General features: G+C 40.5%; 1 protein-coding gene across 2 annotated transcripts in view; it reads left to right on the top strand.

The window, feature by feature from the left end:
- Nucleotides 1-14,098, top strand: part of LOC120569548 (obg-like ATPase 1) — a 48,050-nt gene extending 33,952 nt beyond the window's left edge. For both annotated transcript variants that reach the window (XM_039817412.1, XM_039817413.1), the window contains 4 exons: nucleotides 6,951-7,091; nucleotides 7,639-7,735; nucleotides 11,496-11,618; nucleotides 13,628-14,098. In XM_039817412.1, the coding sequence (XP_039673346.1) occupies nucleotides 6,951-7,091; nucleotides 7,639-7,735; nucleotides 11,496-11,618; nucleotides 13,628-13,729 (463 nt within the window). In that variant the 3' untranslated portion in view covers nucleotides 13,730-14,098. The remainder of the gene's footprint in view (nucleotides 1-6,950; nucleotides 7,092-7,638; nucleotides 7,736-11,495; nucleotides 11,619-13,627) is intronic.
- Nucleotides 14,099-14,477: the final 379 nt, after the last annotated feature.

Genomic DNA, 14,477 nt, shown 5'->3' with positions numbered 1-14,477 from the left:
TTTTTTTTTTGTCCCCCCCCCCAAATTCCATCTTAAAAAAAAAAAACAAAAAAAAATAAATTTTTCAATACCTTTAAAAAAAAAAAAAAAAAAAACACTTTCTTTTTTTTTTTTTTTTTTTTTTTTTAAAAAACACACCCCCCCCCCCACACCCCAAATACATTTAAAGGAATCAAACTATATATTTGTGACCCATTTTCATAGGGATTTTTAACAATAAGAAAAATATGGAATAACATCAGCGTAATCCTAAACCTCTGGTGAAGTCTCACTGCAGTGACTAATGCAGTGAAAACACGAGCTGACATCTTTGGTGCTATAATAAAAGAAAACCACCCACAGTTAAAAAGGAGAAGAAAATATCTTTGCTGAGTCTGATACTCTAGTTGGCCTGTAGGAGGAGCTTTTTTTTTTTATAAAGATTATTTTTTGCGGCTTTTCCACCTTTAATGGATGGGAAAGCTAGGTGAGAAAGGGGAGAGAGAAAGGGAAGACATGCAGGAAATCGTTACAGGTCAGATTCGAACCCTGGACCTCTGCGTTGAGGCATAAACCTCTATGTTTATGTGCGCCTACTCTACCCACTGAATCAACCCGGCCACGCTGTAGGAGGAGCTTTGACAATTAAAGTAAAGGAAGCCCTGACAACATGTCAGTTGTCTTGAGAGCTCATACAGTACCTATTTCCCCCTCAAGCCTTCTCCAAACAGATCATGTAAATCCTTCATCTGCTCAGCTTTAGTGTTGCCTTGTGTTTTGTTATATGCATTTTTTTGGTTTTGAAGAAGCCAAGTAATAACTTAAACATGTATTTTCTTTTTTGTGTGATCATTTTCCCATCAACAGCCAGCCATTTTTGAGTACCCGTCAAGATTCAGAGACCGAAGAAAAACTGAGATGGGGGGAGACTATTATGATTCACTGGAAGCCACTCCATGAAAGCTGTCTCTGCAGTCGACTTCAGCTACTCCAAACCATAATTCCCATAAACACAACTGAAACGTTATTGAGTGCAAAACCACTGACTCCATACAAGTTTTTAGGAACTACTATCTGGGGAGTTGGAGTTCCTTTTTCAAAGCCGTGAGGGAGATAAACAATCACTTGCTCCTTTTTTATTTTTGTGCACAATCCATTTATCGTGTGGGATCCTGAAAAACACTTGGTACCCATGGTAAGATGTGTACCCTATTACCCACAGTCAGTCCTAATGGATGCCTTTAGGTATCTTTCAATGGGAGAAAACAACAGGAGAGGCTATATAGTAAAACTATAACAGATGGTGCTAATAAGGTCCTGTTGGTCCAGTTTGCCTGGTTATTGACTGTCCCTAGTCCAGGTAATGAAAGGACACTGTTGACTTGTCACCCCGTTGTCTTTGTTGTGTCCTGGTGACGAAGACACAGCGCTGTTGTTGTAGCTAATGAGACAGACCCTAAACTTGAGACTAAAAGAGACATTTACTGTTCTTGTTTGTTCTTTTAATGACCCTGCAAGAAATCAGTTTGCTCTCCAAAATTCAATACAGATTGTCACTTTCCCCTCATTTATCATGCCTAAGCCAAGTACGCTAATGCTGAGTGAATCTCCTGCAGTTCATGTACTGTATATAGACACCTCTGTAGCAGTACAACATGCTCGCTTTCTTCTGAAGGCGCCCTGGGAATTGTTTTCCTGCAAAGCCAATGTTTGGCATTGCAGACATAAAAAGAAATGTCTGTGAGTTTCAAGTCTGTCTAATGATACATTTTGATAGCTTTGGCTTTGTTGAGCTGTGCTTTTTATTATCATTGTGATAAGGTTAAGCCTGAACACACATCCCACAGTGAGTTGCCTGCGGTCTCGGCAGCTCTAATGAGACAAATAAATGAATTTAGTGTTGCCACATACAGCTCCTAAATGCTTATTATCAGGATTATTGTTGAACTGTTATGAATGGGGGAGGAAAAAAATATGTGGGATTGGAAGGGGACATGATTGGCTGATGTTACATATGTCCTTGATTACCTTCCTTCTGCTTTTATTCTAATAAGTGGCATTCTTTGTACTCCCTAGGACAGCTAGACAGTCTGACACACGATGAGAATAAATATTGCATGTGGTAGACATTAAGCTGTCATCCTGGGAGAAAAAAAGAGATGGAGAAATCCGTGTGGTGTTCTTCGGCGCTACACTTTGCCTGCTCTTGTCACGATTGTCACATCTTGATGACTCCCCCCACTCTACCCCAGCCCCCTTATTTTCTCTCGCCCAGTCAACTGCTGTGAATGACAGCATGGATACCCCATATAGAGAATTATTTTGGGTGATTTTGAATGTACTCCTTTAAGGTTACTGTTTGAATTTCAAATGTTTGCCTTTTTGTCACCCCCCTCTCACAAATACCCTTAAACAAGGCCATAGCTTTGGTAATATGTTCTCAACAACCATCGTAAACTGGGGGAGATGGGTTTTTAGGGTTTTATCTATCATGTGCAAACATTTAAAGTCACAAGTCTTGTCTTTAAAAAATTTAATGGGTGTAGTTATCAAAGAAAAAGTTGTTCAAAAAAGCTTGTTACCAGCACAGCCTCGAGGTTTGTTTAAGATATGATGTGAGATGATGCTCTTAATTAAGCTGCTCCCATTGTGCCTGCGCTGGGTTCTGTTTCCTCCAGCCTGTGTGATTGCTTTGAAGGCTGAAAGAAGTTCACAATATTGGAGATTTTGTGTGTGTGTGTGTGTGTATGTGTGTGTGTGTGTGTGTGTGTGTGTGTGTGTGTGTGTGTGTGTGTGTGTGTGTGTGTGTGTGTGTGTGTGTGTGTGTGTGTGTGTGTGTGTGTGTGTGTGTGTGTGTGTGTGTGTGTGTGTGTGTGTGTGTGTGTGAGAGAGAGAGAGAGAGAGATCTCCTTCCTTCTCAGAGACTGATGTGTAATGCCTTTCAATCCAGCCATGGCCATAGGGAGCAGAGAGCGTCTGCACTCTTGTTGCTCAGGAGCTCACCGCTGGGAGGATGAAAAGCTTCCCACAGAGCCCCCAACTTCCAAGCCTCAAAAGCCACCATGAGCTCATACCTCTCATATCTGTCTCCCTTCACAGAAGAAGGAAAAAGGAGGGGGTTTGTATGCGCTGTGTTCCGCAGCATCCTAACCCTCTAGGATGCTCGTCCCTGCAACTGGGGACCAGCAAAACAGAAGGGACCCTAGCTTTATGACTTGATGAATCTGTCCCTGGCATACAAGCCAGCAGCTGCCAAGATTTTGAAACGCCTCAGTAACACATATGGCTGGTTGGGGCGGCCCCAGCGCCCTTTGCCTTGGTCCTGTGTGGAGTTGAGGTGCCATTGCGGTAACTGGGCACACCTGACCAGTGTTCTTAAATTATCTAAACCTGCCTGCCCACATGCCTGTCGCTGATCCCTTCATCACTCACCAGGTTGGGTGTGTCAGTGATGAAGCTGTGGTGGATGCAGGTAGTGGATTGTTCTCTAGTTCTGTCAGCATGCAATTGCATTTGAAAGGAGCACTCAAACTGGAGGTGATGGCCCACCTTTTACAGGCTTACCTGGCTAAGCACTGCTAATAAAGCCAGCCTGTATGAATGTATGTCAGACGCAGGCCCAGGTCATTGTCTCAGGTAGCTGCCCCTGTACTTTAGAAACTCCCATTGTTTTCCCCTCCTGAGCCTTTTAAGCAGATCAAAGCTCTGACAAAGCCCAGGGAAGCCCCAGGCATGGAGAAACACAGGAATTATTCCCCCCTTAGGATTCCCACACAAAAAGACAAATAGACTAGCCCCAGAGGGTGGCCCCCTGCGGGACATCTCCATTCAGAGCCAGCCTGTTGTGGAAGCTCCAATTGTTTTTGTTTTTTTACCCTCATTTTACATTGTGCTTTAAATTGGATGTATTGTAAATTCAACAGGCATCAAATCTGAAGCTTACAACAAATATGGCATATTTCTCTAGATGTAAGATAAACAGATAATGCTTTATAGTGCCTTGTTTTTTATCAGTTAACATAAACAAACAAAAAATGTTTTAGATTTGCAAAAGTTTGATTAGAGAACAATTTTTCTCCTTGAATCAAGAGCAGCAGGAAGAGCACAAACATGGCTTGTTCCTTAGCTTTGTTTGAGCCTTCAAGCTGGTGAATGATTAGCAGAAATAATGTCCCTGTCACCCTTAATCACATTAAAACGTGGTTAACATTTAATTTTTCCCACTTGATATGCAAAAATTTCCACTTGGTTTGCAGCAAAGGCCATTGGAATTCCATTATAAAAAGAATAAAAATTTCAGGCATCATTTGTTCAGAGAGGGATATCAAGACCAGAAAGTGCTGAATCTTTCTATTAGCGAGCAATGAGAGATGGCACTCAGTGCTGGGACATAATGGGAGACTGACAAGACACACACATACACAATCTCGCTCACTGGATTTCTTTTTCTTTTTGTAGCTTAGACTTGTAAAACCCTTCTAAATGTTTTACATGAACACATTTATTATTTATATTATGGAAGTTCACAAATCCAGTATATAGTGAGTATTTCCAATTTTCAAAGATGAGGATGCTGCATTAAAAAGTCAATTTTCAAGAGAGGAGATACTGATACTATGCCATTGTGCGGATTTAACTGTTAACAGTCCTTGATGTATAGAAATGATTCTTGTCAACACTTTGATTTTCTCTCAAATACAGATTTACATGAAGACCTTTATGATTTAGAATTTCTTGAATGCCTGAAAGATAATAAAAAAAACATCTGCAGTATGTTTTACATAAACATTTTCCCAATTTACACATTCACATACAATTTCACACAAATAATTGGAAAGGACATAAATACAAATTGCAAAGTGGCATCGGTGAAGTTGACAGAATCGGTTTTGGGAGCCATGTTGACAGAGCATCAAAGCTCTTAATTGACAGTGCTTTGTTTCTGGAATTGAGGGAAGGGGGAGTTTCATGTTCTTGTGGCAAGGTGTTTGTCTGGTCCTGTGTCACTCAGTGCAAGGACCCAGAGACCCCCATGCTCATTTGCAGCTCACGTTCTCTGTCTCGCCTTCGCATTATTAAAATCACCCCTCAGCCTTCTACCAAGAGCCTTTTTGTTACTTGGCTGGCTTGGCTCAGCTCTGTCAAGTCTTCACCAATTACAGTCTCAGGTACAATGGTCTATTCAAAGGATCACAGCCCTTGACTGGTGTGGAGAGAGTGATTTGTGAATCATTATTCAGCCGCCTGTAGAGTACACAATACCTGAGGAATGCAAATAACGTGCCACCAAATAGACAGCTGTGCTGCTAAAAGTGACAAACTACAGCTGTTATTATCTCAGATTGGATTTCTTTCCCCTATTGGAGTGCCCGCCATCTCCTTTTTCAGCTTTTTTGGCTTTGACTAAATGTGTTTTATTTTTCTGTCTTTTATTGGTGAGACTACCTTATTGCGGTGGCAGACGTCAGCTCCACATGGAAATATTAGGTTACTGCTCTTAATAGATGTGCATCTGAACAGACAAAGTAGCATATGAGGCATTTCGAATTTAACCTGTAGTGTTATTCTAGCTTGTTGGGAAAACATCCAATCAAAGCAAAAAGTGGGCTCTCTCTGTCATATATTGTATATTGATAATCATTGGAGCAGTGATATGGTGATGTAGGTGATAAAGCAGTGACATTGTTATTGGAATAGATGTGGTATTGAGGTGGTCGGTCCCTCCCAGTCTTTGATTCTTATGGGCTTTAAACAGGAAACTAGCATTACAGATAATGACAGGGACCCCTTAGAATCAATCCAGCCTAGGAGCTCTGTCAGGGCTGCCGTGTGAAAATGGATTTGTGTGATGCTGTTTTTTGAGACCTGTCCAATCCCAGCCTTAGAGCTTGTGGTTCTAATCTCATAATTGCCCTAACCCCCTTGTATTGTCCTGACTGAGAGTTACCATTAAGTGTGAGGATATCTTTGTCCTGCAATGTCAGGTGTCCTGCTGCACTGGAAGACAATAAGAAAGAAAACACTCAGGTGGTAAAGAGAATGACAAAGGCATTTATGAGTAAGGAGACACTTAGCGGTTAGTTTTTTCTTCTCCTTCATGGCATTATGATGTTTAGCTGGAGTGAATAAACTCTATTTGTCTGTTATAGTAAATATTAAGAAAAAGCTTTGTATGTGTTATGAACTGGATGGAAAGTTACTAGTACATGTACTCAATTACAGTACTTAAGTACAATTCTGAAGTACTAGAATTTCCATTTTGTTCTACTTGATATTTCTACTCCATAGGTTTCAGAGGGAAATGTTGTACTTTTTACTCCAATACATTTATTTTACAGCTACAGTTACTTTGCAGATTATTTTTCATACAAAAGATATGCTCAGCTTCTAAAACATGAGGCATGGTCCTCTTACAATTAATTAAGTATTGTCTTCATATGTATTGTAATGAAGTCTTTTTAATCTTATTCATCTTGTTTAATTTTTCACATTTCCAGTCCATTTCTTTACTGCATACAAAATCATCTTTGTGGATCTATGCCCTTATCGTATAAGCACGTGTAAAGTCAAAAGGTTTAGTTGAAAACTTTTATGGAAACAAAGTAAAAATCCTTATAAGAAATGACACCTTTGGGGCACCTGGGTAGCTCACCTGGTGGAGCGGGCGCCCATATTTGGAGGTTCGCTCCTCGACGCGGCAGCCGCGGGTTCGGCTCCGACCTGCGGCACTTTGTCATTCCCCCTCTCTCTCCCCTTTTAAGTCTAAGCTGTTCTATACAAATAAGGGCCTAAAATATCCACACAAATCTTTTTTTTAAAAAAGACAAAGAAATGACACCTTTGGACTGCAGTCTCCTGCAAACACTCGTTTGTTCAGCTGCTCTAATGAATATGCATATACCAGCAGATAACAAATACTTTCATGTTAATCAAGTCCTCCAACTGGTTTTGTGGCTGCTGATTTTTACCAGGCTGGTGAAAATCAAGGAGTGGGTGGACAGTCATGACCCCGGAGCCATGGTCATCCCCTTCAGCAGCGCCCTGGAGAGCCAGCTACAGGACAAGAGTGAAGAGGAGAGGCACCAGCACTGCACAGAGCACAAGACGCAGAGGTTAATTAGCATTCAGTCTCCCCACACTTTATTATCAGCTGTGTCCTCCATGCACTCCTTTAATTGCATGTGCTGATAGAATAATAAATGGCAGAGTAATTACCATTATAAAGCAAAGGATTCCTCTTCTTACTGAACAACTCAGTCAAAGGGTTTTCCTCTAAATTAAGTTTTTAACTGTCATCTGTCATCTGTAGGTATAATTATAACTTGGGCATTTTGGGTGTATTGTTCTCGTGTGAAAACCTCTATGGAGAGAAAAATTGTGACAGCAGATGTTTTTTTTCTCTTGGTGCAGAACGAGGCATTGGGTTGAATTCTTAAAATTTCTAAATGAGTCTACAAGCTTTCAAATTAATCAAAGAAACCATTGGAGAGTTGAATGTCTTATGTGAAACAAAGTGACCCATCTTATTCACTTAATGAGCATATATTGAAATGAATGGGGCCTTGCCACTGAAGTGAACTTTGTCTCGGCATCAGTGGCAATAAATAATACTTAAACAGTTCAGACCCCTCGATTTAAACTGAAATTTCTTTTCACCAGTGCCCTGAGCAAGATCATCAAGGCAGGCTATGCAGCCCTGCTGCTGGAGTACTTCTTCACTGCTGGACCAGATGAGGTCCGTGCATGGACCATTCGGGTAAGAGCCTGCTGCCTGCTGCACACACACACACACACACACACACACACACACACACACACACACACACACACACACACACACACACACACACACACACAACACACACAACACACACAACACACACAGTGTCCCACGTTCCACCCTGCTGGCACCCTCACTGATATCACACACTTTCAACTTTGTCATGGTTGTGCTTTAGCTAGTCATTACAGGCCAAGGATAACTTCAATTACTGGTGAGCTGCTGAACAGTGAAAGTGGGGGCTACATTGATTGAGGAGGGCAACAATTGATTTTGCCCATTACGTCCATGAGAATGTTTCCATCCTGTGCAGATCTGCCTGCCCTCCTCCTGCCGCTGGAGATAAGGAGCCTGTGCATTGTGCCTGCCTAATCTGTGTGACGGAGGTTGTCTGTGCCAAAATTGATGTCGCTTTTCATTCGACTGTTTGTGGGCCTTGCAGGGGGCTCCTCCTCCCTGTGTGTTTCAGTTTACTGAGCCCGGCCGGCCAAGAGCTTTGTGCAACGGGATCACAGGATTTACATCAATACAGATGTTGGCTTTGCATGCTGTTAATGTGTAAAGAAATATTGTTTTCTTCTTGAGAAAATAGAGGGATAGAGGGCAGATATAATATGGTATTTCACTGGTCCAGAGTTACATATTGTAGGTTCATGTAGGCGTTAAAAAACAGTGCGGTATCACTTTTTGAGAAACTTTTTGAAAACTAAAGATTTGGGTTGTATCCTACCTACCTACGTATCGTACGTAATCATCCATTTGAAATCAAACTTTCAATCCCATAATCATAACTTGGACTACCATTTTCAAAAAACATTGCAATTTTCAACAATGACATCTATTCAAAGAACTTGTTGCCAAGAAGATCATTAAGGCTTTGTTCCCTGACTGTGAGCTACTTCAGCTTTCACATTTGAATAGCAAATAATCAGGAAATTCTCCAGGTTGTGTCTGTTCAATATCTTTGTTGAATAGGCTGCTACAAATTACGTTTATTTAGAAGCAGCAATGAGAGAAAAGCAGTGGGTTAGTAGGTTAAATTCTCTAAAATTTACATTACCTTTTAACTTTACTTTTTTTAAACTTTTTGTGTTGGGCATCATATATCTTCGACAGAACACACCGTTTTTACAAGATGTTTAAAAAGCCAATAGATCTTTTTAAGCTCTCTACCTATTGTCTTGTTATTCTCTTTAAAAGTAAAGAACTTTTAAGAACAAGTATCCGGTTGAAAAATATCTATAGATAATGATACATGAATTTTAGTGGTGGATGGATGAACATCATTACAGCTTATTTTATTATTAACTAGATAATCACCACCAAATCAAACAATTTACTGTAGACAATTTCATTGCATTTTCCTGAAGTGCAAAATAGATTGATGTATAAAGGAACCCCACCTCTGAGGTAAACACGGTGGGACAACACTAGCTGGAATATGAGCTCTGAGTCTGAACACCAACTATAGATCCAGGGATTTGACACAAAAACAAAGCACAAGGCAAACATATTTTTGTTTCACTATAAATCCCTTTTGACATGTGTTAAACTTAATTTCCAGCTATTATATCGTAGGACATTTCCAGTCTTTTGGTGTTGGAAGGTCAAAATATGAATAACAGATCCAAATTACCAAACTGTGTTTATGTTTCAGGTTTAGAGTCAATATGTAGTGACAATACAGGAATTCATCTCATCATCTGATATTTTGGTGTTATGTTGCAAAACGTAACAAAATATAGACTCAGTAACTCATACTGTGTTTTCTTTTTTAAAGATTATTTCAGGGTGTTGTTTTTATTACTTTGTTTACAAAGAAGAGAAACAGGAAGTTAAGAAAGTGAGAGAAACAAACCCCTTCTGGTCAGATTTGAACACAGGACATCACAATTATACAGTATTAGCCTCAGATCTCCTGCCAACAGGACACCCCATGCTGAAATATATTCATATTTTGATCAGAAATGCAATTTTTATTTTTGTGCAGCAAATTGTCCGTATTCTTTTGCCACTGACTGGATCAGATAATTATTTTAGTGCTGTACTTCACATGAATATGAAACTTCTATGTAAGAAACAGCCCCCTTCAAATAGACTAATTTGATTATTTTTTGAATTATATGAATATTAAATGTAATATTGCAAATTTTATGAAACATGTCTACGCAAGTTTGTTAACAGAAACAATTTGGTAAATGTTTTTATGATGGCTTCTCAGACTGTACAGGCCAGAGGGGAAGGTGAGCTCACTTCCTTTTTCTTTTCTTTTTTTACACAGGACACATTACATTTTAGTCAGGTGACATCACCGGGTTTATGCACACACTCGTCTCAGCATGACTGATGTCCTCGCTATTTACAAAAAAAGTCGTGAAACACTTCAAAGGCATCCTCAAAAACACGCTTGTCCTCGTCGACATAACTGATTACAGCCAGCCTTGATTGTGTTTGAGGGGCATTTAGTCAGGTAAGCATCAGTGAGTAACTATATTAAGCCAATACATCTTGCATTGTAAAAACTACACTCAGTAATGTCGTGTTCCTAAGTCCTTTAACATGCTTTATTAGGCAGCCTCGAGGTGACCATTATCTATCAGCCTGCTCTGCATAGCTCTTAACTAGGACAATGTGGATCTCTTGTAATGCTCCGTATGAAAAAAAAAATCCCTCCCTTAATCTATTTTTCTCCAGATAGACAAACCTTGATGCTGATTAATGGTAGTTAAACTCACAAGCACTCCGTCAATGAGATTGCAAAGAGATGGTAATGTATTAGAGTCATTAAATACGCATCATTCTTTTGGCATGAAATATGTTGACCCCAACCTGATTATATACATAATTAAAACTGCTCAACAGTTCCTGAGCACAGAGCTGCAGAGCAGAGGAGAGAGAGAGAGAGAGAGAGAGAGAGAGAGAGAGAGAGAGAGAGAGAGAGAGAGAGAGAGAGAGAGAGAGAGAGAGAGAGAGAGAGAGAGAGAGAGAGAGAGAGAGAGAGAGAGAGAGAGAGAGAGCAGGTCGACAGGCAGGAGTCATAATGATACACAGCAGCCACGTCACTTATTTGGGTCATTTGTCATTTCCGCCCTGCATTATTTCAGTGCATATAAATTGCACATTTTATCAGTCACTATTTGTGTGTCTTATATAGTTTTAAAGAGTATTCAAGGTACAAAGAATTTATAAAGCTATTAAATTGTTACTTTGTGTTTTGTGAATTGGCATCTGAAATAGCTTTAGGGGCACCTCTAAATTAATGTTTTGGAGATAAAATCATCATTCAGTGTCAATTTTACATTATTAAAGGTTTGAAATTAATTTCAATGACCAAACTCTGCTGTGCCAAAATAGTAAGGCCTAATGCAGTGAGGCCTATACCACTCTGGCCTCTCACTGCAACACTGGGTCTTCTTGCTGTCATGACCAGAGAGCCGAGCAGCGACCCACAATGAGGCAAGATTGCTTGGACAGAAATCAATACCACCACGGAATGGGAATCAGAAGGCATTGATAGCAGTGCTGGGTCCTTATCGGTGTCCAGACTGCCCTAGCAGGGCACAGCCGAGTGGAAAGCTGTCCAGAAATCAGGACTGAGGCAAGAATACCCCGACTGAAAACACCTCAGAGTGATGCTCACAACGCTATCACCCTATCAAACACCATGTCGCTCGCATGCTGTAATCCATCTTCTCCAAACAATTCATTTGTCCTCTCTTTTCCTTCCTCGTGACAGAAAGGAACTAAGGCTCCACAGGCTGCGGGGAAGATCCACACCGACTTTGAGAAGGGCTTCATTATGGCGGAAGTAATGAAATTCCAGGATTTTAAAGAGGAAGGCAGTGAGAACGCTGTCAAGGTGAGCAGTCAGGGTGCCAGAGGAGATGAGGGGAAGTCTCCTGTGATCAGTGGAGCTGACAGTCACCACACAGCTCCTACTGAAAACTGCTCTTCACCTTTACTCAGGGGAAGAAATTACTGCACACACTCCAGCACCACTCCTGACAAGCCAACTGATTCTGGCTCTAAACACTGCCATTCTGCTCCAGCTGTGCATATCTTTATCACAATGTGTCTTAACTGGCTGATGGCAGCTCTTGCTCGTGGCTTAGCACAGTCGCTCAGAGGTAGCACTTCGTCACCTCACCAGGCATTTATCAGATCTATAGAGTGCGCTGTTAGCTTAGAGCTCTCTGTTGCCAAATCCCCAATCCACTGTAGGCATGTGACAGTGATATAAAGCGGCAAGTTAAATAAAGTGTGAAATTCCTCAAATAAGGCCTGTTTCATGGATGGGTAGCGCAGAAATGTAACATGCATATCTTATTTTCACGATGGCCACTGTTTGTTTTTCACCTTTTAACTGTAGTGTGGGTTGTTGTCAAATGTAATAACTGATTTCATGGTGAATTTGTAAAGACAATAACTGGGTGCCAACTACAGCAAGTACTTTGCAAAATGCTTCTCCTTTCTACTACAAATGTTGTTTTTAGGTTTGGCATTCATTTTGTTTCTTTTCGGCAAACTGTAATTTAGCAATTGAAGGTACAGAGTTAATAATCCGTTAATCAACGCTGTAGGATGCCTTTTATATCAAAGATGCTTATTTTTATACTTTAATTTCTGTACAGACAACAAATGTAATCCTCTGTTAATTAAATGAAAACAGAAGTGACTTAAACCTCACATATGTACGACATTTGTGTGACAGCAGCTGTAAGCCATGATGTTACAGTCCCACTATTGCATCATCAACTCCATGTGCCCATTTACAGACTCAACTAATGTAATTATGGTGACACACAGGACGTGCAGGGACCAGTGTGGAAAGGAAGCACTATGAAAACATTTAAATCTCTTTATTATTCAAGCCTTTTTAATAAGTATTTAGAATTTAATGCAGCAGCAGTGTATTGTCCACACCCATCGTAAGCTGCAAACAGAGGGTGAAACGTGTGGGTCTCTGGGGAGTTCCACCATTGTTATCCGAGGTTGAGATCTGAGTGTCAGGTCCTTACTGCATGCTCTCTTACTAATCCCTTTTTGGGCCTCATAAGAACATGGAGCGTTTCTGACTGTGACATTAAAGTCTGTCCTATTTAATGCCAGTTGTGGGAATAGGTTGTCTGAATAGGGCCAGTGTACGGGGATATCACATTATTAGTAATCATATCTGCTTAAGCCAAGCTTGCTGCTCCAGATGGCTGCTTTCAAGTGCAAATGAACCAGTTAGACGTGTCTGGTTTAATACATACTCAGGAATCACAAATAGCCATTGATTTTTTTTCCTGTCTCCCTCTCCATCCAGTGTTTCTGGTGGTATTGAGCTTGGATTAAATGGTCTCCTGAGCCTTTAAAGGGACATTGATTTATCTAATTAATTGTGCGCTGTGCAGAACCAGAATGCATAAACCTGTCCGTATTAGCACTTCAAGTCAATTATTTTTGAGTTTGCTGGGAAGGAGAACAAACACTTACTGTATACAAAAGAAATGTTAGAACTTATTTTGTTTCCTTGAGAAGTTTGATAGTGCTGTAATCAAAGACGTATTAACATTTTGTGCGTGTGCACATGAAACTGAAATGGGCAGAAGAGAGGATTATTTACTTAGTGGGAATCAGGCACCCCTTGAACAAAACATGGATGTGTGTGTGTGTGTGTGTGTGTGTGTGTGTGCGTATGCGCATGCGAGCAAAAGAGAGAGAGAGAGAGAGAGAGAGCGAAAGGGCGAGAATATGACATTTGCAATTGGAGTAAAGTTATTGTAGGTGATAAAATAGATTGGATACTAATCCTGAACTATTATTTCCAATTATTATTCACAATGTGCTCTATTGTTAATTTGTTTTTTCTTTGTTATGTTACAGGCGGCAGGGAAATACAGACAACAGGGAAGAAACTACGTTGTTGAAGATGGAGACATCATTTTTTTCAAGTTTAACGCACCAAATGCACCAAAGAAAAAGTGACACAAGAACAATCTGTTTGTTTACATAACTGACTTGTGCTTGTTACCCCCTTTTTTTCTCTTTGGCCTGATACCCACTGCCACACTCACTTTCTATAGGATCAAATCCCCCCTCTGATCCAAAGCACAGGTTCTGTAAACTCTGACAGCTTTGCTATTTAAGATCAGGATCGGCCCCCACTTCAAATTGTAGCAGCATTTGAAGGAGCATATTACTCTCCAGATACCTCATTAATCTCCATCACGGGTGCCAGCACTGACACAGCTGACAGCGGGGACAATGCCACCTGCTCTTCTCCCCCTTCTGCAGATAATGCATGTTTTACAGTAGCCCAGATGTCTACACTCAATAAAACATTTGACAAAACCAGTCTGTGTGTGTTTTGGGATGTCTGTATTGAGTGGGAAGCTGCATGGGGATGGTGATAGCGGTCCTGCCGACCACTGATTAGAGAATTAAAAGACACAGCTGACATTGACTGTAGCAGAGAGGGGACAATTATAATTAAATCTGTTAAGTGATGCTGAATTTAGAAGGGCACATGCAGGTGTTTCGGCCAAAAGAACTGGTCAGTTTAAATGATTATTTGTAAAGTGATTGAGGTAACCTTTCATTTTCAATTTCCATCTCATTTATGATTGATGAATATGTGTGTCCTCTCTTTAACTGTCCCTGCAGTACTCCGCTACAATCCTCAAATATTGACAAAAATAGCATCCTTGTTATGTTTACAACAATGAAGGCAAAT

This window comes from Perca fluviatilis, chromosome 12, assembly GCF_010015445.1.
Source record: "Perca fluviatilis chromosome 12, GENO_Pfluv_1.0, whole genome shotgun sequence".
NCBI lineage: Eukaryota > Metazoa > Chordata > Actinopteri > Perciformes > Percidae > Perca > Perca fluviatilis.
Note: the sequence above shows the minus strand (reverse complement) of the source record. Positions and strands in the feature narration are given on the sequence as shown.